At 59.6% G+C, this 27,758-nt stretch overlaps 1 protein-coding gene across 9 annotated transcripts in view; it reads right to left on the minus strand.

Annotated features, from left to right (window-relative positions):
* Window positions 1-3,145: 3,145 nt before the first annotated feature.
* The window catches only part of STX1A (syntaxin 1A), a 316,339-nt gene continuing 291,726 nt past the window's right edge, over window positions 3,146-27,758 (minus strand). For 4 of the 9 annotated variants that reach the window (XM_044993859.1, XM_044993858.1, XM_044993860.1 and 1 more), the window contains 3 exons: window positions 17,241-17,314; window positions 14,276-14,413; window positions 6,698-7,286 (listed from right to left, as the gene is read on the minus strand). In XM_044993859.1, the coding sequence (XP_044849794.1) occupies window positions 7,023-7,286; window positions 14,276-14,413; window positions 17,241-17,314 (476 nt within the window). In that variant the 3' untranslated portion in view covers window positions 6,698-7,022. Of the gene's footprint in view, window positions 3,282-6,697; window positions 7,511-13,424; window positions 13,498-14,275; window positions 14,414-17,240; window positions 17,315-27,758 lie in introns of those variants that run through there. The other 5 variants (XM_044993861.1, XM_044993862.1, XR_006574392.1 and 2 more) reach the window with 4 other exon arrangements.

Below are 27,758 nucleotides of genomic sequence, written 5' to 3' on the forward strand. Positions count from 1 at the left end.
CAGCAGGCCTGGGTCAGCCCAGTCTCCATTCAGCCTGCTGGGATGCAGCTCAGCTGGCCACCTCCTGAAAGCCACCTGCCGACCTCAAATCTTGGCATCATGTGAGCCCTGCTTGCTAGGGCTGGTCACCCTCCAGGTACTGCCCCTCGGCTCCCCTCCCCAGGGTGCTAAGGGCCAGCCCCACCCAGCAGTGGTGGGTGTGGGGGTATGGGCACAGCCCCTGTGCAGCACAGCCCCAGCTGCACAGCTGGGCAGGACAGCCACTGGCATGGCAGAACCCCCCTGTGCAGCCTTCCCCCTGCCACTAGTCGCAGCGCAGCCTCAGGCAGTCACTGGGGCTTTGGCTTTCAAGGGGTGTGCTGCTAGTTCAATGGGATGGGCTCCCTTTGCTCCCCTCTGCCCTTGGGGCCAGGAGGTGCCAGCATAGCCCCTGCCTGGCCGTCTCCCAGGGATCAGGTGCTCTGGTGATGGCACTGCAGAACTGACGCCAAAGGTGGGGCAGGGAGGGATGGACCCTCGGAGCCCTACAGCCATGGCGGTGACGCCGTTGCTGGATGCTGATTGGTGTCTGTGGGGCCTGGCTGTTCCCCCAGCCCAGGGACGGACCCTCTGGCACTAGCATAGGCACGTGGACTTGCCTGACCAACTCCAGGGAAAGCCCTCGCCTGCCATGCACAGGGCAAGCCCCTCCCCACTCGCTGCGGGGATCCAGGCAGAGCAGGCAGGGCCTTGGTGCAGCCCCACCCCAGGCAGGCGAGCCAGGCTGGGCTCTAGCTCCCAGGTGTCTCCGGGCACACGGAGCTGCAGGGCCATGGGCTGGGAAGGGTCACGGGGCCAGGCTCCCTCCAGCAGGTGTGCAGGCTGCCCCCACTCACACATTCGCTGCAGCCCTTGGGGGGAGGGAATGTGGTGCCCTGCAGCCAGGGGTGGCTTGGTAAAATGGTCCCTTGAGCGAGGGCGGGGCACCCCCAGAGGACGGCCAGGGGCTGGCATGGCTCTTGCATTACAGCCGAGGGGAGGGAGGTGCCCTGGCTAGGGGAGGGCCAGAGCCAGCCCTGCAACACTCCCGTAGGGAGCTGGAAGAGACGGAGCTTACAACACTGAACCCCAGCTGCCCACGGGCAGCGCAGGAGCCTGCTGCTCCGTGGGGCCCTCAGGCTGCGGGGGGGCGGGCAGCTGCAGAGCGCCCATGTGCAGCCGGCGCCCTTCCCCAACTGGCCAGACGCAGCAGGGTTGGGGGACCCAGGAGCCCAGGTCTGTCGCAAGGGAGGGGTGATGGGGGCTGGGAAATCCCACCGAGCTCTGCCCCAGGTGCCCAGAGGGCCATGCCCAGGAAAGAGCAGCCCGTGGGATCCCTCCCCAGGGCAGCGCCAAGCACTCGGTCACCTCTCCACCCCCATGGGCCAGCCTCCGAGGCAGTGCAGGGCCCTGGTGCCCCTGACCACTGTGGGTGTGGGGGCTGGGGGCCTGCAGGAGCCCCAGCACTGGAAGGGCTGCCCAGTGACCCACACCCAGGACAGCCTGAGCCTCTGCTCTGGCCTCATCGCCTTTCCTGGCTGGGTGGCACAGGCAAGTCAGACGCTTCCTGCCCAGCCCCAGGTGGCTCCAGGCCCATGCAGTGGCCACCAAGCTCCTTGCCATCTACCTGATTGGCGCTGCCCATCTCCCCTCGGCCAAGCGGGCATGGAGCAGCCCAGGGAGCGCTGATGCCGTGGGCCGATTCTAAAGGGTGCAGCCCCCCCCAGGGAACCTGCACCAGCACTTGGGAAGCATCAGCACAAGAGGGTCGTCGTGCTCACTGGAGGCGGGGGGCAGTGCAGCAGAGCACATGCCAGCCTACCCCGACCCTCTCTCCCCAGAACCGTGCCCAGCCAACCACACAGGAACGGCTGCCACGTAGGCCCAGCCTTGTGGAAAACCCTCCAGCCACAGCAGGGCAGCCGCAAAGGGAAATGAGCCCCCTGCAGCCAGCCAGAGGGGAGGGAAAGGGGCAGCACCAGGGACTGGGTCTTGCACCAAACAGCCAGAGAGGGGCGGTCAGGGCCAGCCAGCGGAGGTGGGTGCAGTGGCAGGTATGGCCGGGGGAGGGAGCACTGTGGGGAGCAAGTAGAGGTGCGTGTGGCGCTTTGTCTGCAGTGCTCAGGGCGAGGGGCACTGTGGGAAGCAGCGGGGTGGGTGCAGTGCCACATATGGCTGGGGGAGGGAAACACTGCAGGGAGCAGGAGAGGGGCAGGTGCAGTGCCAGGCGGGCCCTGGGGAGAGCGGCACTGCGGGAAGCAGCAGAGAGGCAGGTGCAGTGCCAGGCGGGCCCTGGGGAGAGGGGCACTGCGGGAAGCAGCAGAGGGGTAGATGCAGGCCAGGCGGGCCCTGGGGAGAGCGGCACTGCGGGAAGCAGCAGAGGGGCAGGTGCAGTGCCAGGCGGGCCCTGGGGAGAGTGGCACTGCGGGAAGCAGCAGAGGGGTAGATGCAGGCCAGGCCGGCCCTGGGGAGAGCGGCACTGCGGGAAGCAGCAGAGGGGCAGGTGCAGTGCCAGGCGGGCCCTGGGGAGTGGGGCACTGCGGGAAGCAGCAGAGGGGTAGATGCAGGCCAGGCGGGCCCTGGGGAGAGGGGCACTGCGGGAAGCAGCAGAGGGGCAGGTGCAGTGCCAGGCGGGCCCTGGGGAGAGCGGCACTGCGGGAAGCAGGCAGAGGGATGTGGCACGTTGTCAGTATTGCCCTGGCAGAGCAGATGCAGAAGGCGCTATGACTGCCAGTGAACACCCACTGGCAGTGCCAGGCTACAAAGCTGGGTGGGCACTGGCTGGTTAGCTCTCTGCTCTGTGGGGGACACAGCACTGCCCCTTGCTCTCCCTCGCCCAGTGCTGTTGGCACGCCCTGCTGTCCTGTGCCTGGCATGAGGGCATCCTGCCTCCCTCCTCCCCCCACTGCGCCAGCGGGCTGCCTTGCTTTAGGCTCAGTGCTGCATGCGTGCTCTGCCCTCCATCGGGCCCAGCTCCCCCATGGCCCAGCCCCCGCCTCGCCACACAGACGCACCGCACCGGACACACAGTGTTACAAAACGATCATGCATTAGAAACTGAAATTCTGCTGGGAAGGCCCCTCCCTGGCGGCTGCAGGGCTTGGCCCCCCTCGGGCGCGGCTGGGCCCTGGCAGCCCGGCAGCTCCATCGCATTGTCTACAGAGAACGTTTCGCCTTGGCAAGCTCTAGCCGAAAATGCCGCCGAAGGTGGAGGCGATGACGATGCCCAGGACCACGCAGCAGATAATGATCATGATCTTCTTCTGCTCAGCCGCCCCACAGCACCGACAGGGGAGAGAGGGGGAGAGGTTACAGTCCGAGCCCCTTAGCCGCCCAGCGCCCCCTGCAGGGCTGTGCCCGCCTGGAACCCCGGCTCAGCCAGATCCAGGCTCCTCCAGCACCTCTGTCTCACCAGCTGGACTGAGGCAGGGCTCAGACCCCCTCCGCCCACGCAGCCACCAGGCCAGAACCACTGCGAGTTCTCTCCTGCCTGGAGAGCATGTCAGTGCCAGGCCAACTGGGATCCCTGGGCCAGGGGCTCCCTCAGTGCGAAGCCGGGCGCACGGGGTGGCACAGACGGGCTCTGTTTGCACCTACATTGCTCTGGGCAAATGCCTGCAGGGCAGCGCCATGTTCACTTGGTAGCTCTCAGGAGGGCCTTGCTCGCCCCACGGCCTCAAAGCCAGAGGGCTGGGGGAGAGGGGGCTGCACCCTGTGGCCCCCAGGCTTGGCCAGGCCTAGCCTCAGCCAGCCCATTCTGTCAGCGTGGGAGTCGGTCCCTGCTCATTAGGCTGCTGGGGACCTGGCCCGTCTGCGGCTGCTCATGCCTGAGGGCTCGGGGCCAGGCGTGGTCACAGAGAGCCCAGTGCCATGAGGCCTGGACCGAGCTGCCCCGCGAGGGACGGACCCATTGTCCCAGGGGCTAGAAACCGGGGTGTTCCTTGTGCTCATGCTTCCGGGCTGGAGGGTCCTTGGCAGTCACCAAAGCCCACCCGCCACACAGCACTAGGGAACCAGCCAGGCTCTGGAGCAGCAGCCTGTGGCCACCACCTGAGTGGGGACCCCGGCCTAGTCACCGGATGCTCTGATGCTGTGTGACAGATCCCAGCTGGTCTGGGGCGAAGCCCACAGCCCTGGTGGCAGTGGTACCGGAGGGCTGGGGTGTAACTGGGGCCTGCCTGTTCGGCTGCGAGTCCCGGCTCCCCGCCGGCATAGACCACTCGTGCCTCTCCATCCCGGGGGGGGGGGGGGCACATGACCACCCCACGTGTCTCCTCTGCCCGGTGACCCCCTCTCCATCCCAGGGTACTTGCAGGGGGCTCCCTGCACCTCTCCCGCACATTTGGCCGCCCTTCCTGGCAGCCAAGCGGGGAGCAGGACAGAGCCGCTTCTGCCTAAGAGAGCTGCCACGTCCGCCCCTCCACGCCTGGCCGGCTGCACCCTGTGAGCTGCCACGTCCCTCCCATCTCCCCGCCCAGCTGCCACGTCCGCCCCTCCATGCCTGGCCGGCTGCACCCTGTGAGCTGCCACGTTCCCCCCATCTCCCCGCCCAGCTGCCATGTCCGCCCCTCCACGCCTGGCCGGCTGCACCCTGTGAGCTGCCACGTTCCCCCCATCTCCCCGCCCAGCTGCCACATCCGCCCCTCCACGCCTGGCCGGCTGCACCCTGTGAGCTGCCACGTTCCCCCCATCTCCCCGCCCAGCTGCCACGTCCGCCCCTCCACACCTGGCCGGCTGCACCCTGTGAGCTGCCACATCCCCCCCATCTCCACGCCTGGCCAGCTGCACCCTGTGAGCTGCCACGTCCCCCCATCTCCACACCTGGCCGGCTGCACCCTGTGAGCTGCCACGTCCCCCCATCTCCACACCTGGCCGGCGGCACCCTGTGAGCTGCCACGTCCCCACCATCTCCACGCCTGGCCGGCTGCACCCTGTGAGCTGCCACGTTCCCCCATCTCCACACCTGGCCGGCCGCACCCTGTGAGCTGCCACGTCCCCCCCATCTCCCCGCCCAGCTGCCACGTCCGCCCCTCCACACCTGGCCGGCTGCACCCTGTGAGCTGCCACGTCCCCCCCATCTCCACGCCTGGCCGGCTGCACCCTGTGAGCTGCCACGTTCCCCCATCTCCACACCTGGCTGGCTGCACCCTGTGAGCTGCCACGTCCCCCCCATCTCCCTGCCCAGCTGCCATGTCCGCCCCTCCACGCCTGGCCGGCTGTACCCTGTAAGCTGCCACGTCCCCCCATCTGCACACCTGGCCGGCTGCACCCTGTGAGCTGCCACGTCCCCCATCTCCACGCCTGGCCGGCTGCACCCTGTGAGCTGCCACGTCCCCCCATCTCCACACCTGGCCGGATGCACCCTGTGAGCTGCCACGTCCCCCCATTACCGCGCCTGGCCGGCTGCACCCTGTTTGCTGCCACGTCCCCCCATCTCCACGCCTGGCGTGATGCACCCTGTGAGCTGCCACGTCCCCCCATCTCCACTCCTGGCCAGCTGCACCCTGTGAGCTGCCACGTCCCCCATCTCCACACCTGGCCGGCTGCACCCTGTGAGCTGCCACGTCCCCCCCATCTCCCCGCCCAGCTGCCACGTCCGCCCCTCCACGCCTGGCCGGCTGCACCCTGTGAGCTGCCACGTCCCCCCCATCTCCCCACCTAGCTGCTACGTCCACCCCTCCACGCCTGGCCGGCTGCACCCTGTGAGCTGCCACGTCCCCCCCATCTCCCCGCCCAGCTGCCACTCCCCCATCTCCCTGCCCAGCTGCCACGTCCGCCCCTCCACGCCTGGCCGGCTGCACCCTGTGAGCTGCCACGTCCCCCCAGCTCCACACCTGGCCAGCTGCACCCTGTGAGCTGCCACGTCCCCCCCATCTCCACACCTGGCCGGCTGCACCCTGTGAGCTGCCACGTCCCCCCATCTCCACACCTGGCTGGCTGCACCCTGTGAGCTGCCTCGTCCCCCCCATCTCCCCGCCCAGCTGCCACGTCCGCCCCTCCACGCCTGGCCGGCTGCACCCTGTGAGCTGCCACGTCCCCCCCATCTCCCCGCGCTGCTGCTACGTCCACCTCTCCACGCCTGGCCGGCTGCACCCTGTGAGCTGCCACGTCCCCCCCATCTCCCCGCCCAGCTGCCACTCCCCCCATCTCCCCGCTCAGCTGCCCCGTCCGCCCCTCCTCTCCTGGCCGGCTGCACCCTGTGAGCTGCCACGTCCCCCCATCTCCACACCTGGCCGGCTGCACCCTGTGAGCTGCCACGTCCCCCCCATCTCCACGGCCAGCTGCCACGTCCCCCCCATCTCCACGGCCAGCTGCCACGTCCCCCCATCTCCCCGCCCAGCTGCCACGTCCGCCCCTCCACGCCTGGCCGGCTGCACCCTGTGAGCTGCCACGTCCCCCCCATCTCCCCTCCCAGCTGCTACGTCCACCCCTCCACGCCTGGCCGGCTGCACCCTGTGAGCTGCCACGTCCCCCCCATCTCCCCGCCCAGCTGCCACTCCCCCATCTCCCCGCCCAGCTGCCACGTCCGCCCCTCCACGCCTGGCCGGCTGCACCCTGTGAGCTGCCACGTCCCCCCATCTCCACACCTGGCCAGCTGCACCCTGTGAGCTGCCACATCCCCCACAGCTCCACACCGAGCTGGCTGCGCCGTGGGTGGGAGCTGCCACGCCCCCCCCACCCCCCTGCTGTGCTCTCTGCCCGGGACCCACATGCTGTTCTCCACATTGAGTCCCCGACCGGTTGGACAGGCTAGACCCAGGTCTGCTCCGGCCCATTCTGAAGGGAAGGAAATTGTCCCTCCCCAGGAGCTGGCATGGCACGGCCAGGCCTTCTCCAGAGCTGAGCCCTGGAGCCCAGCTCCTGGGCCCAGCCCAGTGTGCAGGCACGGCCCTAACGCCTTCTCCGCTCTCAGCACTGCCCGTGATTTGGGTGACGCCCTGCTGGGGTCTGCTCTCCAGCCCACACCATCTGCTCCCCCTGCCTGCCCACTCCCCTGCTCACATTCAGGCAGGCCCAGCCACATGGCGGCTGGAGCACCCTGTGCCAGACGATGGGGAGCAGGGCCCTAGGGCTGATGGGTCGCTCCCCACAGCAGGAGCCCTGCTGTGTGCTGGGCTGCAGGCCCAGGACTGGCTTTCGCCGCACACGCTACTCACCCGCCTGGCTTTGCTCTGGTACTTAACAGCCTTTTTGGTGTCAGACACAGCCCGCTCCACGTAGTCCACCGAGTGCTCAACGTTGTACTCAATGCGGTCAATCATCTCGCCCTGCGCAGCACGGGAGACACACAGACAGCCAAGCCAGAGCCACACAGCGAGGACACACAGACAGTGACACACATGAATTCCAGGCACCCGTCCCCCACCTGCTCCCCTTACTTGCCTGCTCTCATGCTGCACCATCTGCAGTGCACACCAGGGTCCTTCCTGGCCCTTTACACTCTATAGTGTGAACACAGGGGCTTCCCACTCCACCATGGTCACTGCTCCCCCTGCACAGGAAAGAGAGAGCGAGTGTGTGTGAGTCTCTCAACCTGCCTCCTGCTGAGCCCTGCCCTGCACTCAGGGGCCTGGAGCCGGGCTGGGGGATGAAGAAATTCAGTGCCCAGGCTGTTTGCTAGTCCCCAGACCCAGCTGCTGCGTGGAGCTGTCTGCACTGCAGCTGCCGGCTTCCTTGGACCCCCCAGCTCCTTGCCCCACTGGACACTCCAGCTCCCACCAGTGGCCAGGGAGCTGCAGAACCCTACAGTGGCAAGGCCACAGGATGGGATGTCCAGGTGGTTTGGTACCCAAGTGATGTGCTCTGAGGCAGTCCCTTGGCAGACAAGTGGCCATGCTGTGCAAGGTGCCAGCGCAAAGACTGATCAGTTCCTGGCTGCGCGGCTCAGCAGGACAGGCAGATCCGCCTGCTTTGGTCTAAGCGACCCGGATGAATGGGCTGGCAGGGTTGTTTTCCCCGTCCGGGACTGGCCCGTCGGCGTAGGACTTTGGGACGTCAGGGTAACTTACTAGAGAAACTTTTGGCAATTGTCACCAAGGACTCACAACTCTACCAAGAAAGCAGGCCCCAGCAGCCGCAGCCACCGTAGAGCGGACATCGCACAGAGACAGGCACAAAAGCTACAGCCATGCATGGACAATCCCCACTGCACTACTCTGCACCCCCCCCCCCCACGGCCACAAGGAGCCAGCCCCCCTGCTGGCGGTGCTCTGCACCATAAGCTGGGACCGTGCAAACCCACAGCCTGGTCCCTGGGATTGGTGCTCTGGGCACCATTCAGCCATGAAATTAGACAAAGGTTTCTAACCATCAGAGGAGTGAAGTTCTGGAACAGCCTTCCAAGGGGAGCAGTGGAGGCAAAAGACATATCTGGCTTCAAGACTAAGCTTGAGAAGTTTATGGAGGGGATGGAATGATGGGATAGATTAATTTTGGCTATTAATTGATCTTTGATTATCAGCAGGTAAATATGCCCAGTGGTCTGTGATGGGATGTTAGATGGGATGGGGTCTGAGTTACTACAGAGAATTCTTTCCTGGGTGCTGGCGGGTGAGTCGCCCACATGCTCAGGGTTTAACTGATCGCCATATTTGGGGTCGGGAAGGAATTTTCCTCCAGGGCAGATTGGCAGAGGCCCTGGAGGTTTTTCGCCTTCCTCTGCAGCATGGGGCACGGGTCACTTGCTGGAGGATTCTCTGCAGCTTGAGGTCTTCAAACCACAATTTGAGGACTTTAGTAACTCAGACATAGGTCAGGGGTTTGTTACAGGAGTGGGTGGGTGAGATTCTGTGGCCTGCGTTGTGCAGGAGGTGAGACTAGATGATCATAATGTCCCTTCTGACCTTAAAGTCTATGAGTCTATGAGTCTGCCAAGTTGCCAAGAGCAGAGCGAGGCCTGCCCTGATGGTGAGAGGTTCTGCTGGCTGCAAAGGCCAGGTCTGGGGGGTTGTGGGACAGGGCAGAAGAGAGACATGGCCGAGGTCCATTCCTGTCTGTAACAATGGAACCAGCCTGGGGCAGGCTGATCCCGGCCGGGAATCCTGTGCCCTCCGTCAGAGCGTCAGCAGTTACAGCAGGAGGTGCAGGGTGGGGGACTGCAATGGGGGTGCAATGTGGTCTGGGGGAAGGACGGGGCGTGTGCAGTGGGGCGATACTGCAGTGTCCTGTGTTAGCCCAGGCTGTCTGGTCTCCTGTTCCTTGCCTCTGAACCGGCTGGCCAGGATTCATTTGGGTCTATGGTGTTTTATATGGGAGAGGGAGCCCCCCTACATCCGCAGAGCCCCATCACCCTGCCCAAGGGCCTTGCATACGGCTTGTAGTGCCAACCTCAGCAAATTGGATAGGGAGGATGGCTCCTACCCTGCTATTGGTGCTTGGCCTATTAGAAGTGACCCGTGCACGAGGGAGGAAGGCGCCAGAGACTCGCTCAGGACGGGGCACCTCTGCTGTCCCTGCTGTGCATGGGGCTGGAGCAGGGCATCCCAGCCCCCGCCCCCCACGGAGCCAAGAGACCGAGCGCCCGCCCAAGCTACTCCCTCAGGGCACAGAGGGGCCTTGCTATTGCTCAGCCTGCCCCGGAGCCAGGGCCCTGCCCGTGGAACCGGAGGCTGGCCTGGCCCCGACGCAGCCCCAAGTCAGGGCGAGCAGAAAAGTCCCTGCTCCACGCCCGCGTGAAGGCTCTCGGCAGCTATTTAACGGCTCAGGCTGAAAGGACCAGGGAGAATGAGGGCAGCAGGGTCGGTGCCTGGCCGCAGGGCGCGGGTTCGATACGCTCCTGAGCCACTTCCACTGAACCGTTCACACTCCAGATACTCCCCTCTCTGCCCCCCCAGCTCTTCAACCCCCCCAGCACTGGATACCCCCCCCAGCTCCTCACCCCCCCCAGCACTGGATACCCCCCTCCCTGCCCCCCCAGCTCCTCACCCCCCCAGCACTGGATACCCCCCTCCCTGCCCCCCCAGCTCCTCACCCCCCCAGCACTGGATACCCCCCTCTCTGCCCCCCCCAGCTCTTCAACCCCCGCAGCACTGGATATCCCCCCCAGCTCCTCACCCCTCCCAGCACTGGATACCCCCCTCCCTGCCCCCCAGCTCCTCACCCCCCCAGCACTGGATACCCCCCTCACTGCCCCCCCAGCACTGGATACCCCCCCTCACTGCCCCCCAGCTCCTCACCCCCCCAGCACTGGATACCCCCCTCACTGCCCCCCCAGCATTGGATACCCCCCTCCCTGCCCCCCAGCTCCTCACCCCCCCAGCACTGGATATCCCCTCCAGCTCCTCACACCTCCCAGCACTGGATACCCCCCTCCCTGCCCCCCAGCTCCTCACCCCCCCAGCACTGGATACCCCCCTCCCCGGCCCCCCCGCTCCCCAACCCCCCCCCCCCCAGCACTGGATACTCCCCTCCCTGCCCCCCCCAGCTCCTCACCCCCCCAGCACTGGATACCCCCTCCCTGCCCCCCCAGCTCCTCACCCCCCCAGCACTGGTTATCCCCTCCAGCTCCTCACCCACCCCCAGCACTGGATATCCCCCCCAGCTCCTCACCCCCCCAGCACTGGATACCCCCCTCCCTGCCCCCCCAGCTCCTCACCCCCCCAGCACTGTATCCCCCCTCACTGCCCCCCCAGCTCCTCACCACCCCCAGCTCTGGATATCCCCTCCCGCTCCTATCCCCCATATAACTGGATACCCCCCTACCTTCCCCCACTCTCCTGAACACCCCAGCTCTGGATACCACCCTCACTGCCCCCCCCAGCTCCTCACCCCCCCAGCACTGGATATCCCCTCCAGCTCCTCACCCCCCCCAGAACTGGATACCCCCCTCCCTGCCCCCCAGCTCCTCACCCCCCCCAGCACTGGATGCCCCCCTCACTGCCACCCCAGCTCCTCACCCCCCCAGCACTGGATACCCCCCCTCACTGCCCCCCCAGCTCCTCACCCCCCCAGAACTGGATCCCCCCTCCCTGCCCCTCCAGCTCCTCACCCCCCCAGCACTGGATACCCCCCTCACTGCCCCCCCAGCTCCTCCACCCCCCCAGCACTGGATATCCCCCTCACGGCCCCTCCTGCTCCCCACCCCCCCCAGCTCTGGATATCCCCTCCCGCTCCTCACCCCCCCCCCCGCAGCACTGGATATCCCCTCCAGCTCCTCACCCCCCCAGCACTGGATACCCCCCTCACTGCCCCCCCAGCTCCTCACCCGCCCAGCACTGGATACCCCCCCTCACTGCCCCCCCAGCTCCTCACCCCCCCAGAACTGGATCCCCCCTCCCTGCCCCCCAGCTCCTCACCCCCCCCACCACTGGATACCCCCCACCCCGCCCCCCCCGCTCCTCACCACACCATCACTGGATACCCCCCTCACTGCCCCCCCAGCACTGGATACCCCCCTCACTGCACCCCCAGCTCCTCACCCCCCCAGCACTGGATACTCCTCTCCCTGCCCCACCCCAGGTCCTCAACCCCCCCCAGCACTGGATACCCCCCCTCCCTGCCCCCCCAGCTCCTCACCCTCCCAGCACTGGATACCCCCCTCCCTTCCCCGACAGCTCCTCACCCCCCCAGCACTGGATACCCCCCCTCCCTGCCCCCCCAGCTCGTCACCCCCCCAGGACTGGATACCCCCCTCCCTACCCCTCCAGCTCCTCACCCCCCCAGCACTGGATACCCCCCCTCCCTACTCCTCCAGCTCCTCACCCCCCCAGCACTGGATACCCCCCCTCCCTGCCCCCCCAGCTCCTCACCCCCCCAGCACTGGATACTCCCCTCCCAGTCCCCCCAGCTCCTCAACCCCCCCCCCAGCACTGGATACCCCCCCTCCCTGCCCACACCCGCCCCATCCCAGCCCTTCAGCCCCCCATCACACACTGGAACACCCCATCCCAATGGGCTAACAGCTACCCCTCTGCCTGAGGTCAGGGAGCGAGGGAATGGGGGCATCCCACAATGAGACGTGGGGCAGGACTGGTCCCAGTCAAGTGCCTGACGTGTCCTACATCCCAAGAGCTGGGAACGCTCCCTGCTCCTCATCCCAGCAGCGCCCCGTGCCCCAGCTGCCCCGCAGGGCGATCAGCGAGCAAAGGCAGGCAGCAAAGTGGTTCCAGCAAGAGCCCTGCAATCCACTCATGACCCCTTGGGCAAGCCACTCGGCTCCTCCTTGCCTCGCTTTCCCCAGCTGGGAAGAGGGGCATTCCCCCAGGGCAGTAACAATGTATGGCGCATGCTGCAGGTGGCCTCAGCAATGGGCTTGTGTGGCAATGCAGCACCCTCCTGCGCGGACGACTGGTGTCACAGGGCCAGCAGGCCAGGCCCCCAGCGTGTGGGAGATCCAGGACAGTCCCACAATGGGGGGGGGGGGGGCTGGAACCTCCCACTGAGACACCCCCAGCCTTGCTTTGGTGTCACCAGAAGTGCCTGGCTGTGGGCGGCAGTGGTGCTGGGGTTAGCGGCAGGCAGCTGGAGTCCTGGCTGCTCTCCTGGGCGTGTGAAACACTCCCGAGGCAGTGCCAGCTGCGCGGGGTCCCGCTGGGTAGGGGACATGGCTTGGGGCAGCTTTGCCCTCAGCTCTGACTCCCAATCAAAGCAGTGAGAGCTCAGCACCAGGTGAGGGGGTGGGTCAGCCTGGATCCTCTGCATGGAGCAGTGTCCCCTCACACGCCATCCCAGGCTGGGCACAGCTAGGGTGACCAGACAGCAAGTGTGAAATAGCGGGACGGGGGTGGGGGAGCCCATGTGAAAAAAAGCCCCAAATATTGGGACTTTCCCTATAAAATCGGGACATCTGGTCCCCCTAGGCACAGCCCACACTCTGCAGGGGGCTCCCTGGGGGCCAGCAGGAGACAAACGGAACTACCCGCCCAGCCCCAAATCCCCCCCGCGCTGTCAGAGCCCTGAGCCAGCCAGGTGACGAGTGGAGAAGGGAATTGCTGGAACATCTCCAGAGGCAGAGGCAGGCTTCTGGCGCACTGGGGCACCGGCTTGAAGTCTGCCCTGGGTTGCTAGTTCTGAGACGTTCCGCACAGCTAGGGAGGGCTGAGCAGGCTGCCAAGGGGCCAGTGTCCTGCAGCTCCACGGCTCTGGCGCCAGGCTCCTTCTCTGGGGGGGATTCTTTCTCCGGGAGCTGCCTGGCTGCAATGGCACCTGCCCCCCATGGCCCCACCCCTCTGCAGCCCGGCTGCAAAGGCTCAGGCAGGTGGACTGGCCTCACTCTCCACCACCTCAAGGTACCCGTGCGCTGCCGTCCCAGAGGAGCTGGAGTGACTGGTGCCCAGCATTCCCGGGATCCTGCCCCTCCTCACTGCTGGTCCCTGGGCTGGGGAGGCATCACACACACACGCAGGAAGCACAGGCCATGCAGACGAGAGCATGCAGATGTCTGGCCCACACCAGGGCATGCACGTTACCTGTTGGTTGAGACACGCTCATCCAAGGGGTTGGCGGCAGCATGTCAGGCAAGAAGAGGGGTCAGGAAGGGGCCTACGAGAGCAGGCCAGGTTCACAGGCTCTGCCAGGAAGCCCAGGCCTAGTGCTACATGCTCACTGCGCAAGGAAGCTGGCTGGGCTTGTTTGCCTGCTGCTGCAGAGAGCGCAGTGTGAGCCCCTGTAGGAGGACATGCTCTGGGGCCTATCCCCACGGGCACCTCCCTCTGGGCTCCCAGCCTGGGGTCCAGAGCCACGGGGTCGGAAACCCATTTACAGAAGGTTCCTGGAGAGGGACTCCAGGAGCAGACAGGCCTCTCTGCGAGGTCACCACCTCCCTGCCCACGTACAGCACCTAGTGCCCCAAGGTCCTTCCATTCCTCTCCCCCCAGGGCCCTGCCTCGCCGCCCCCAGCGCCCCGTCTGGGACCTGCTAGCACCCGGCAGGCTCTGAAGCCATGGTGGCGCGCAGGGATCATTCGGACAATGGGGGAGGGGGTGCCCCACATCATCTCCCTTGCCCCACATGGCCACCTGGAAGAGAAGGGACCAATTCCAGCCCTGGGGCAGCAGCTGAGACTCTGCAGAAGTCAGTGGCAAGTGCCTGCTTGCAGCGGGGCTGGACGTGGGGCACATATTCCCTGCCAGGGTGCATGGGTCAGAGCAAAGCCCTCCACCCCCATCTCCCCAGCAGTGGGCAGGGCACTAGAGGGGAGGAGAGTCACGCCTAAGGCCCAAGTGCCCTCCCTTGGAGCAGACAGGGTCTGTCTCTGCTGCTGCACCTGGCAGGGGGCCTAAGGCCCAGCAGAAGCTGCATGGCCCCTGCCCCCACCGACCTGGCTCTCCACCAACATGGCCATGTCCATGAACATGTCATGCAGCTCCCGGATGCTGTTCTCCAGCTTGATGATCTCGCTGTGCCGCGTCTCGATCTCATTCAGTGCCTGCTTGGTGATGTTGGAATCCATGATGATCTGCCAGGAGAACGAGAGACAGGGACCATTCCTGGGGGTGGCTCAGCCAGAAGGGAGTGCCCTCCTGGGCACAGGCGCCATGCGCCATTCCCAGGGCACTAGGCCGGGCAGGTTCCTTAGCCATGTCGAGGTGCAACGGCAGGTGCAGAGACACTAGGGTCGGGTACCTAGCCGCATGCAGGTGTTACTGCAGTGACTGTGTCCACAGGCTGCCCAGACATCACATGTAGCCTAGGGCACATGGGCAGACAGGGCTGGAGTTGGCTCCCACAACCAGGTGTCGTTCTGGGGCCAGGACCATGTGTGATGCCAGGGCTTGGTGACGCTGTCCCACAGCACAAAGCTGGATGCGCTCCCCCGAACGCTCTCGAGCTGCTCCCACGAGAGACGCTGACCCCCTCTGCACTGAGCTGGGCTTCTGCCTCCTTTCCCTGCGGGGAGCTGAAGGCTTGGAGCCTCCTCACTGTGGTGCTAGTGGATGGGATGTGGGGCATAGAACCCTGCCAGCCTGTTCGTGTGAACGCACCTGTCTGAGACTAGCTAGCAGAGCGCTGGGGCCAGCAGATCCACTTGTATCCCTGCCTGCCTCACGGGCTGGGTGAGAGGTCTGGGCGTTTCTGCATGCCACACGGAGCAGGGAAGTGCCCTGCTGAAGGGCAGGGACCTGCCCACTCTAGGGGTGCAGCTCAGCTGGGAAATGGGGGTGTTCTTCCATGCAGCCGCCCTGTCTCTGGTTAGCCAGGGGTCTGCCTGGCTCTGGGATCCATCGCTGGAGCCTTTCCCCTCCAGGCCAAAGAGAGCCCAGCCTAGCAATGGCTGGAAGCTGCTCAGTGCCTGTGTGAAATGACGGGGGGGTCTCGTGCCCCTCTACAGCCCTGGCTCCAGCCCGGCTTGGAACGGAGGCCCAGGAGAGTGCTGGTCTCTCCAGGGCAGGACTGAGGGAGGGAAGAGTATTGCCACTGCCCGTGCTTCAATCTCATCTGTGGCTAATGGAGGCCCATCCAGTCCCCTTATAGCGCAGACACACTCGGCGCAGCCACATGGTTCATGCCTATGCCAGGGCAGGGTCTTGTCCCTGATCCCAGCTGTCTGGAGCAGGGTGAACCTAACCTTGGGTGGCATTTCATGTGCAAGGGGCTCTGCTCCCCAGGGTGCTTTGTCCTGCCTCTCTTCACTGCCGTTGCTTTCCTGGATGGGGTCTGGGCTGCTGGCTCACCCTAGGCAGCACTGGCAGTTAAGCTGGATTTCGCAGGCTCAGCCTGGGATTAGCCTTCAAAGGGCTGGCTGGACCATAGAAACAGGGAGAGTGGAAGGTCTATGGTCTCATGAAGCCCCTGCCTGATCCAGCCGGGGAGCGTCCGGTGGTGAATTGTCTCGGTCTCTAGTCTGAGCAGGGGTGAGACGGAGAACCCTGAAAGCATGTCCTTCTGACCCAACACTTGCCTTTTCCCTCACTGCGCTTGTGGCCTGGCAAGAGGCTGCTTCGATTTCCTACCCCCAGAATCCCGGCTCCCAGACCATGCAGAGCAAGGAGCTGCAGCTCTAGCAGCTCAGAGGATGCTGGCTACTCGAGAGACTGAAGTGGGGCAGCAGTAACAATGACGGGACGGTAAGTTGCTATCTAGTGACCCAGCAGAGCTGGAGAGACTGTGGAGGGAGCAGCTTCCCGGTGCTGATCCTATGCCAGTGACCAGAACAGTCAGTGCTGGCATTAGTCGCATGCATGTGAAGAGTGTAAATCCAGGGCTCTCGCCAGTGATCCATGTGGGAGCTGCAGAGAAAATCCACAACAGTATCTTAAACCCTGACTTCTTGGTAGGCATCAAGTGACTCCCAGGGGACTGGCAGCAAAGGCTCGTTGTCACAGATCAAGGGGCGGCTCATGCTATTTACTTGGTCAGTGATTGCTTCCGGGATCCCAGCTGCTTGCAGGTAGGCTTTGCTAGCTGCCTTCGCCCAGGCCCTGTGGTGCCAGAGAAATACCCCAGCAGCAGGGAGGGACAAAGGAAAAATCAGACTTCTGCTCATCTCACCTCCGCTGCGCCCAGAGGGGCTGGTTTGTGAAGGGTGCACAAGCCAGGTGGCGCTGGAGCGTATGCCTAAGGAAAGCACGCCAGCTGGGGCGGCACTGGCCTGCCGTAACAAGCAGAGCAGCACGTAGGGCCTGCGTGGATGTGTCCATGAGTTCAAGCCTAGAGAGATGCTGCTGCAATGAGGCTTGGAGTGGTGTCTGAGCGTGGAGGGGCAGATGGGAGGCATGACGTGCACTGCACACCTGCTGCAGGCAGGTTAATACTTGGTGGCCATTTCATCACTGCTAGAAGCCTGGGCTAACAGAGGGCTGTCTCCCTGGTTGTAACGCTGGTGCTACAGGACAGAGAGGACCATGCCTGAGCTAGCCGGTGCCCCTTCCTCCCAGTCTGGAGTAGGTGCATTGCCCCACATGCTGCTGGGGCCGCTGTGTGGGTGTGTTCTCTGGTGCCTTGTCCCTGCTGCAGTACTATGGAAGAGATGCCCGGACTTTCCCAGCATGCTCTGACAACACCCAGAGAGTTAGGCAGTGCGCTTGGTGCAGACTCAGCAGCTCCCTTGCAACATGCTCATGCTGTGAAGAAAGCTGCTGTGGGCACAATCCGACCAGCAACCTGGGTCACTGAATGGGTCCAGATGGCTGCACAGCGTAGGCAGGGCCTGCAGCACACACTCAGGTCAGGCTGGGGCTGGGGGTCGCTGCACACAGGTGCTGTTGTCAGAACCATCCTCTTAGCGAAGCTGCGGGCTGAGGTTTAAGCGTGGGCTTGAGAGGGAGAAATCACCGTGCTCTTACCCCAGAGGAGAAGATGGCTGGATTCCCGCTCTCCAGCATGTCTTCCAGCTCCTCACTGGTTGTGGTCCTGCCAGCTGCAATGCACAGAGATGGCAATAATCAGGGGAGGGCAGAAAGTAGCTCGTGATCTCCCAGAAGCCCCTGTCCAGCTCCACATAGTTGTGGGGTATAGATCCAAACGCTACAGGCCAGATCTGCCTTGCGTTGGCAGAGCAGACAGGACGCGCTCCAGCCAGCGAAGCACAGGGCCTGCTGGAAGGCAAAGCAAGCCAAGGCCTCCAATGAGCTCTTGAGAACAGTTCCCCGACCACTGCCTGGCCTGGCGGCCAAGACCCCTTACCCATTGGACTCCGCCCATTACATGAGTCACCCCCTTGGCCAGAGGCCAACGCTCTCCCAGTGGCCGTGGGAGCTGGGATCTGCCACACCGTGCTAGTCCGCTGGTGTCCACGCTCGTGTGGATAGATCAGAGCACAGCAGCTCTCCCTCGCCCTGGGCAACATCAGCCAGAGGAAGGGGAAGTCCTGACCCAGCCATGCCCACTGGCACCGTCCAGAGGCTGAGCCTAGCCAGGGTTTGCTGGATGCTGTGTGTCTCTATGATGCCCCAATCACCATGATATTATGGCACAGGCGGGGGCCAGTCACACATCCAGATAAAAAGAGCAAATCCACCACATCCCCTCAGCTTAAAGGTCATCTCTGAGGCAGAGTGGCTCCAAGCTTCTGGTCCTCACTGGGGTCTCCTGCCCCCATGGTCACCCCACTGTAACTGCCCCCTCTTCTGGCTCCTGGGAGGGCTCTGGTGACACTGCCCAAAGGGGGATTACGCTCATGGACTGTCAGGGCCAGCTCCTGGCCCGGCAAGTGTCCTGAGCAGTGGGTTCATAGGCCCAGGGCTGCTGCTTTGAGCTACACCATAGGGGGACCACCCGATTCCCAGTGTCAGAGGAAAGCGGGATCTTCCTGGCTGCTGCGGGGTGGGGCTGTCGCTGTCCTCAGCCCTGGCAATCGACTGGGGCTGCTGGCAGCTGACACAGGTGTGACGAAGTGGGACTGGTTTTAATGTTCCCTCTGAATACTGGGGGAACATTACAACCCAAAATGCCATTAGCCTTCTTGGCAACAAGGGCACACTGTTGACTCATATTCAGCTTTTCGTCCACCGTAACCCCTAGGTCCTTTTCTGCAGAACTGCTGCCCAGCCATTCGGTCCCTAGTCTGTAGCAGTGCATGGGATTCTTCCGTCCTAAGTGCAGGACTCTGCACTTGTCCTTGTTGAACCTCATCATATTTCTTTTGGCCCAATCCTCTAATTTGTCTAGGTCCCTCTGTATCCTAGCCCTACCCTCCAGCGTATCAACCACTCCTCCCAGTTTAGTGTCATCTGCAGTTTAGAGTCAGCAGTGTGCCCTTGTTGCCAAGAAGGCCAATGGTATTTTGGGCTGTATAAGTAGGAGCATTTCCAGCAGATCGAGGGATGTGATCATTCCCCTCTATTCAGCACTGGTGAGGCCTCATTTGGAGTACTGTGTCCAGTTTTGGGCCCCACACTACAAGAAGGATGTGGATAAATTGGAGAGAGTCCAGCGGAGGGCAACAAAAATGATTAGGGAGCTGGAGCACATGACTTACGAGGAGAGGCTGAGGGAACTGGGATTGTTTAGCCTGCAGAAGAGAAGAATGAGGGGGGATTTGATAGCTGCTTTCAACTACCTGAAAGGGGGTTCCAAAGAGGATGGATCTAGACTGTTCTCAGTGGTAGAAGATGACAGAACAAGGAGTAATGGTCTCAAGTTGCAGTGGGGGAGGTCTAGGTTGGACATTAGGAAAAACTGTTTCACTAGTAGGGTGGTGAAGCACTGGAATGGGTTACCTAGGGAGGTGGTGGAATCTCCTTCCTTAGAGGTTTTAAGGTCAGGCTTGACAAAGCCCTGGCTGGGATGATTTAGTTGGGTTTGGTCCTGCTTTGAGCAGGGGGTGGGACTAGATACCTCCTGAGGTCCCTTCCAACCCTGAGCGTCTATGATTCTAGGCACTACCCCAATCTGCTCGCAAGCACGAAGAACCCGACAAATCCAAATTGTTCCTGAAACAGCTTTTGTGAAATGGGGCCAGAAATCAACAAACGGAACCTGCCGCTGAGAAGTAACAGGGTCCAGAAATGGACTCAACGGGAGCGACACTGCATTAACCTTTGGGAGGGTGGCACTGAGCTGCCTGGACTGTCCATGCACAATACCAGCTCAGCTGAGCACAGCGCTACAGTGGCATGCAGGGCTGAACAGAGACTCTTGCAGTGCAACAGGCTGCTCCGGCGTGGAGCCGGGATCCCAAGCCTACACAAGGATGGACGAGGCAACGGGAGGGCTAAGGGCAGAATGCCTTTTGTGTATAAGCAGTCACAGGTTTGGATGGAAGCAGAAGTTTCACTGCACCAGTCCTGAACGTTGCTGTTTTCCTCCCGGCCTTCTCATGTGGTATTTGGCCTTGATATCTGTACTGGGTTCTGTCTGGCTCCACCAGCTGGGGCTTCCTGCTAGAAGAATAAATCAGGTCTGTCTGCAGCTCCACAGCAAATCCCCTTGTGAGAGTCATGAATCCCTGACAGGCGGCTGAGTCCGCACTGAAGACTGTCTCCGAAAAGTTCATTTTTCATTGCCTCCTTTATTTCTCTCTTGCCCTAGAGACGCTGTAATGAAAAGAGCAGCCCCGGCGCTTTGGAGCGCCTCTCTTTCTGCTCCTTATTCCCCATTTCAAGCCATAATCCCGTGTTTGTGACATCTTAACTTGTTGCTCTGGAGAGGATGATGATGTCACAGACACTTTTATGACTTCAGCTGGGGACTCAGAAGCAGATTAACCCCAGGCTAACAAAGATTTTATTGTAATGCTGTGACAGTTTGGGAATCTGCCAGTGGGAATTTACGAATTCCAGTTAGAAGTTATGTACTCTCCGTTTGCACATCCCCTTATGGAGATCTCCTATCTGGTGTTAAGGGTAGGGTGATTGGCACCTTGGTGTCTGCCCCTGAATGCCCCATCAACAACTGAACAACCTTGCTCTAGCAGGACAATAGAGACTCCCTGGAAGGACTATTGATTTGCTAATGCCTCTTATGGTCCCACCCCCACTCTGAGACAAAAAGGTGCTGGGCATGTGCTCTTCTCTCACTCGCATGGGATTCAAAACTATGCTGGTAAGCAGGAGGGACCTGTGCATGCTTGAGCAGAGACCATCACCAAAAGACAAGACTGGGCAGGACGAGATGGGGTGCAGAAGAATCCAGGACTCCCTGGAAGACACTTAGACTCAAAGGACTTTCAGGAGTGGTGAGGAAACTGAGGCAGGAGCTTATTTTTCTGGAAATCTGTCTCTCTCTTGGGCTTTCTCTCTGAAGCCTGGTCTACACTAGGCGTTTAAATCGGTTTTAGGAGCGTAAAACCGATTTAACGCCAAAACCGTCCACACTAGGAGGCACCTTATATCGATTTTAATGGCTCTTTAAACCGGTTTCTGTACTCCTCCCTAACGAGAGGAGTAACGCTAGTATCGGTATTAACATATCGGATTAGGGTTAGTGTGGACGCTGATCGACGGTATTGGCCTCCGGGAGCTATCCCACAGTGCACCAGTGACCGCTCTGGACCGCAATCTGAACTCGGATGCAGTGGTCAGGTAAACAGGAAAAGCCCCGCGAACTTTTGAATATTTCCTGTTTGCCCAGCGTGGAGCTCCGATCAGCACGGGTGGCGATGCAGTCCGAAATCAAAATAAAAAAAGAGCTCCCGCATGGACCATGCGGATGTGATCGCTGTAAGGGCAGGCAAATCCGTTCTATCAGCGCTCCGTTACAGAAGATGAAATTCAGAGTCCTTTTTTAAAAATCTCCAGACAGACGCCATAGCAGGGACTCAGCGCACTGCAGCGTGACAAGCGTAACGGAAAGCCAAAGAATCAAATGGATGCGCATGGACTGGAGGACTGAAGCTATCCCACAGTTCCTGCAGCCTCCGAAAATTATTTGCATTCTTGGCTGAGCTCCAAATGCTTCTAGGGTCAAACACAGTGTCCGCGGGTCAGGGCATAGCTTGGCAATCTACTCACCCACCCCCCACCCACCCCCAGAAGCGAAAGGTAAAACAATCCTCTGACTCTTTTACATGTCACCCTATCTTTACTGAATGCTGCAGATAGACGCGATAGTGCAGCACTCAACACCAACATCCTTGCTCCCCACCCCCGCCATGGGCGGCTGATGGTACAATACGATGGAAATCCATCCTCATCATCAGCATAAGCTGATCGTACAAAAAGATGGAAATCCATCCTCATCATCAGCCTCAGCTGATGGTACAAAAGGACTGGTAACCGTCCTTGTCATCAGCCTATTGGCCCTAATTTTTTCTGGTGGATGGATGGTGCAATATGGCTGGTAACCATCCTCATCATAGCAACAGGGGGCTGAGCTCCATCAGCCCCCACCCTTCATGTGTAAAGAAAAGATTCAGTTGCCCCTGGACTAGCAGTGGGATGCTGGGCTTCTCTCCTACACACTGCTTAATGTCCTGTCTGGACTATCATAGCAGCTGGAGGCTGCCTTCCACTCATTTCTCACTAACAAGTCAGTGTGTCTTATTCCTGCATTCTTTATTAATTCATCACACAAGTGGGGGGACAATGCTACGGTAGCCAAGAAAGGCTGGGGGAAGAACGGAATCAACAGGTGGGGTTGTTACAGGAGCACCCCCTGTGAATAGCATACAGATAATAATTTCTGCAGGCTCTGACACAGAGCAGCTGTGCTCTCTGGTTCTATGATACGGTGGTTCTCTAGCACACTTGCCTATATTAGGCAGCACTGATTCTATTTTTAGATACCAAAAAGGAGGGATTGACTCAGGGAGTCATTCCCAATTTTTGCTTTTGCGCCCCTGGCTGATCGGCCAGGGGCACTTATGACAGCAGCTAATGGTACAAAACGATGGAAGGTGCAATATGGCTAGTAACCAATCTTGGCTTTTGCGCCCCTGGCTGATTGGCCAGGGGCACTAGCAGCAAATGGTACAAAAGGACTGGTAGCCATGATCATCCTCAGTTCCAATTTATGGAAGGATTTGGATGGTGCAATATGGCTAGTAACCATCTCTGCTGTCATGCAAAAGCAAAAGCATGTTTCTGTGTAGCGCTGCTGAATCGCCTCTGTGAGCGGCATCTAGTACACATACGGTGAGAGTCACAAACGGCAAAACAAGCTCCATGATTGCCATGATATGGCATCTGCCAGGGCAATCCAGGGGAAAAAGGCGCGAAATGCTTGTCTGCCGTTGCTTTCCCAGACGAAGGAGTGACTGACGACATTTACCCAGAACCACCCGCGACAATGATTTTTGCCCCATCAGGCACTGGGATCTCAACCCGGAAGTTCCAAGGGGCGGGGGAGGCTGCGGGAACTATGGGATAGCTACGGAATAGCTACCCACAGTGCAATGCTCCAGAAATCGACGCTAGCCACGGACCATGGACGCACACCACCGATTTAATGTGCTTAGTATGGCCGCGCTCCACCCGATTTTATAAATTCTGTTTTACAAAACCGGTTTATGCACATTCGGAATAATCCCGTAGTGTAGACGTACCCTGAGTGAAGTGTGCATGGGTTCAGGAATTCCTTTCCAAAGTGGGTGTTACACTGTCATGTACCCGCGAAGAGAGAAACAGAAAGCCAGAGGGTCCCCACTTGTGGTAGAACTCTTGGAGCATGCAGAAGCTACTGGGGAGGAGGGGAGCAGCCTCTGGAAAGCCTGCACTAATTTCAGGGTCTAGGCAATTGGACTGTGGGGTTGCAGACACAGAATCTGCTCCTGGAGTGTGTGCCTAGGGGCCCAGAACCAGAGAGCTAGTGCTCAAGCTCTGCCCTGCCCCAGCCAGCCAAGTGCATGTGGGACCCAAGGTTTGGATCAGTACAGCAGCCTGGTAAGTGTCCAGGAGGAGGAGCTCATTAAGGTCAGAACAAATCCAAATGGCTAAAATTTTCACAAGTTCCTACATCTCATTTCACGGAGGGCCAGATTTGTAAAGGCTTGGACGTGCCTAAAGATGCAGATGGGCACTTGGTAAGATTTACAAAACCATATAAGGCACCCACAGGCTTTCAAAAATCCAACTACACATCTGTCTGCACCTTTAAGAGACTCTATGTCTTGAAAAATCTGGCTGCTAGTAAGCTAAGTCCTAGTGATTTTCCCTGGGATTTAGGGTCTAAGTGCCTGGAGTTTTGTAACTTTTATGCAATATCTGTAATCAAACCAGGGAGAAGAACTGCACAGAACAGTTATTGCTAAATGGAACAGCTTTGAAATTGAAGGATTGGTGGGTGTTTAATTCTGAAAGAAAGATGTCATGGAAATCAAATCTGCCACACAATAGTTCTGCCCCTCTGATAATGGTGAAGGAACCATTTAATAGGGTGTTATGCAAACATCAAAACAAGAAAAGAAAAGCCTACAAAATGTAGATAAAGCGAAACAAAAGAATGAGCGAGAAAGAGAGAGAGAAAGTGACTGGAAAAGAGAGAGCCAGAAGGAAATCGACTTCTTAAGGAAATCATAGAAATATGGGGCTGGCAGGGACCTTGATAAATTGACTCCAGCCCCCTGCACTGTGGCAGGAGCCCTCTGCACTGTCAATCCCCAGAGCTGGTTGACATTATTTGCAAATTAATGATCTGTCGAGTGACAAGGACTCACAAATAGTGTATGTGACTAATGGTATCTGGGCATCTACAGAACTAGCTGAGTATATTTGTGATTAATTTAACAACTGATGGAAAAAATCAGCGAATGGACCATCTGTGAATATTATTCCACTGGCTCCCTAAAGAATATTAACTAGACAATACTGAGCAGTGAAAGGGGGACATGAAACTATATAAATACAATTAACAAGGCAATTGGGGAGGCAATGAATGGGCACTTGGGGTGCAGAGGGAATGGGACCTATGGGATCTGGACACACTAACCCCAGTTATCTTGCCCTGCTCTGCAGAGCAGGATAAAAGCTCTTTTCTCCAGGACAGTGTCATGAGAAGATCACTGATGCGCCTCGCCCAGCAGAGTGAAGGCATCATGCCATGCAATGGGAAGTCTTCCTAGTTCTGAGATGAAGAACCTGCTTCTGGATGATGTGATGGCCTCTGGATGAAGTTCCAGCTTTGACCCTGGTAATGCAGGCCAGACCCAGCTCCAGGCACTTTCTAGCTTTAACATGTTTGTTATTTATGATCTGTGATTATTGAAAGGATTCCTTCATTTGTAGGAGAAGTGCTTGGTATAACGACTGTGGTTGCTTCCTGGATCTTTCAGAGCAATGCGGGATAACGCTGATTTCGCTGGTGTGTTCTGCCAGTCATGACCTGTCTGGAAACCTTTGCATGCCGCACACTACTAACCGGGACCTCACACAGAAGTGCCTCCTTCCCTCCCTTCTGCTCAGAGGGAGGCCGATTCATCGGTGCAGACAGAAAGGGAGGCACCTGAGCTAGCCCTACAGTGCGTCTTGTAGCTGTGCTATTTCTCTCCTTAATATGCTACATTATTAGCCCAGGCGCTGACTGCGCCTGAATTGCTTGATCTGCTGTGAAAGCCCTCAGTGAGTTTGTTCCAATACTCAGCCTAGGATTCACGTTTTGGGGAAAGCCCTAAGAATACCCTGTACTTCTGCATCTCAAACAGCCATCTAGGTTGCTGGACACAAAGTCAGCTTGATTCCCTTGATGTCTTGGTTTTGCTGGAGTTGGAGGAGTCTATGACTTTTGGACCTTCAATCTAACACACAAAACAATAATTTATAAATACAAGAAACAGAGGAAAATATGGAGAGATCAAAATCCCCCATCACCAAGAATCCCTGACCTGGATACAGGCTGATTCAGTACTCATCCATGCAAGGCAACCTGAAGTTAGTCACAATCTTTTGGGGACAGTATCCTCAGTTTAGAAAGACACAAATCTCTCCTATGCCCCCAGGCCTGTGCGTCACACATTGCCCAGTCTGTCTGTTAGTGGGGGCACCAGGGAGATTTGGGCCCTGCATTTAGGTTGTGTATAATCCACGTTTTACTAAGCCTGTGAGCAATACAAATCTTTCCACGGTGTATTTGTAATTCAAATGCAAATAGCTTTTGGTTCAGATGTCAACATCCCCTCAATGTTTGCAACCCAAACATACAGCCAGTGTTAGTGCAGCAGAACTGGAAAGGGGAGATCTCCCACCTGGGGAGCTCCACTGGTGGTGGAGCGAATCAGGGCTCAGGCGTTTGTACACTGTTATCATCGGTGCAGGGCTAACACAGTGTTAAAAATGTGGGTGGTTTGTCCAGTGGCGGCTCTAGACATTTCGCTGCCCCAAGCAGGGCAGCATGCCACGGGAGGCGCTCTGCCGGTCGCCGGTCCCGTGGTTCCGGTGGACCTCCTGCAGGCGTGCCTGCGGAGGGTCCACCAGAGCCACGGGACCAGCAGACCCTCCGCAGACATGCCTGCGGGAGGTCCACCAGAGCCGCCTGCCACCCTCCCGGCGACCGGCAGAGTGCCCCCAGTGGCATGCCGCCCCAAGCACACGCTTGGCGTGCTGGGGTCTGGAGCCGGCCCTGGGTTTGTCTACACTTGTGCTGCCATTGGTGCAACAGTGTGAGGGTTCCCCAAACCTGCCAGTGGAGCTGGGAACGTCTGTGAGAGTGACGTCTCAGGCATGACTGCCCTCTGCTCTGCAGTTCCAGAGCTCCCCAGGGCCCCCGGTGGCTAATGGGCTTCTTTAAAAGTATTGTATAGTGGTGGGGGAGACAGAATTTTACCCCAGCAGAGGAGAACCCCCTCCCTGCTGCCAGAAGTCTACACTGCTGCGAGTGCCCAGTGGTTAAGGGAGCCTTCATTTGCACTGTCTGTTCTCCACGCCAGACACAGGCTTGGGTCACAATACCTCTTCAGACCTTCCCAGCAGGGCAGCGCATTGACCACTCAAGGCTTCGTTTTCAGCATACTGCCTCTTTACATGTCTAAGGCGTCTGTCTGCAGCTGCCATTTTGTGAGGCAGAATTAATGCAGGATGTTACTGGGATGTCAGGGGGTGAGTGGCCCAGTCAGAGGCACTGTGACTCAGTCAGCTCTCCTCCCAAGGTGCGGAAAATCAGTCACCACATGACAGGAGGGTCCCGGCTAAATCAGTGCAGGCCTGGAGACAAAAGAGAGGCCTCCTATGAAGCAAAGGGGACAGGGCAGAGAGCCTGTAAAGGAGAATGCCAGCCAGCCCCCCCAAGGGAAAACACTTGCAGGGCTCTTCAGCGAAGAGATTTGTGATGGAGGGGCCGAGGAGTCTGCACTCTGCAAAGACTTAATAAGATCGCTCCAGCGGGAGGTTACTTTAAATATTCTGCCCTGGGAGCAAGTTATTGCAAGAACCACCAGGGAGCTCTGTGTGTGTGTGTGTGTGTGTACGCCTGCAGGGCCACGCCATGCCACAAGGGGGCGCTCTGGGACGGCCCCCTGTTACATGGGTACACGTGCACTGGGCATGCTCTGTTTCGCAGCCAGAGCGTTGTTCCCTCCTACTCTTTTCCTTTTATCCAAACGCTGGTCACTCAGGTCCCAGAGGGCAGGGCTCCAAGGCCCCCTCGGTGTAAGCCATTGTGAAGTGCGGATGAAACACAGAAGTCGAGCCCTTTATCCAGCCCTCATTTCCCGTTCTCAGGGAGCAGAAATCAAATTAGATTTCAAACGTCATTGCTCCTACCCGGCAAAGCTGAAGAGGAAATAAGAGCATGTCATCCCCTGTCACAAGTAGCATGTAACGCTCAGACTTCACAACATATTAACTTAAGGAAAGCTCCTAACCAAGGCTGACTTAGATCCTCCCAGGGCAATTTCAATAGAACCCAACTGAGGCAGGAGAATGGCTCCGGAGGAATTTGTCTGGCTGTCATGAATTCCAGGATGTCCATGCATCTAAAAAATCTCCATGACATCTGGTGTCTTGGCGATTTCGGGGGCAGAGTGAGTGAGTGGGTGGATTGGCGTGTGGAAAAAGAGCAGGTGAAGTTGTTTAAACAGTGTCTAATGCGAATGGCCCAGAAAACTGCTCTGGAAGTGATTGGATAGTGGGGGATCAGTCTCCATGCTGCAGGGGCTGAAGGATCAGATTGAAGGAGTCTGAAATGACCAAGCACTAGACTAGACCGTCACAATATACAGGACACAGGAGAGCAACAAGAAAAAGGTGTCCACTAAAGTCATTAAGTCAGTGTTGTGGGACATAAAAATACCAGGACTATATAAGGAGGCAGGAGTCCAGTGGTTCTGCTGTGCTTCTCTTTAGAAGCGTGGTTCTGCAAAGGTAGTTTGATCCTTATAAAGCACTCCTTACTGAAAACAGTACCACACTATGAGCCATAATCTCCCAATTTACAATGGGAATGCTGCAGTCTTTCATAATTAGGGTAGTCTGTGATTTTCAGGTATTTGCCAG

Source organism: Mauremys mutica, chromosome 19 (assembly GCF_020497125.1).
Source record: "Mauremys mutica isolate MM-2020 ecotype Southern chromosome 19, ASM2049712v1, whole genome shotgun sequence".
In the NCBI taxonomy this organism is placed as follows: Eukaryota; Metazoa; Chordata; order Testudines; family Geoemydidae; genus Mauremys; species Mauremys mutica.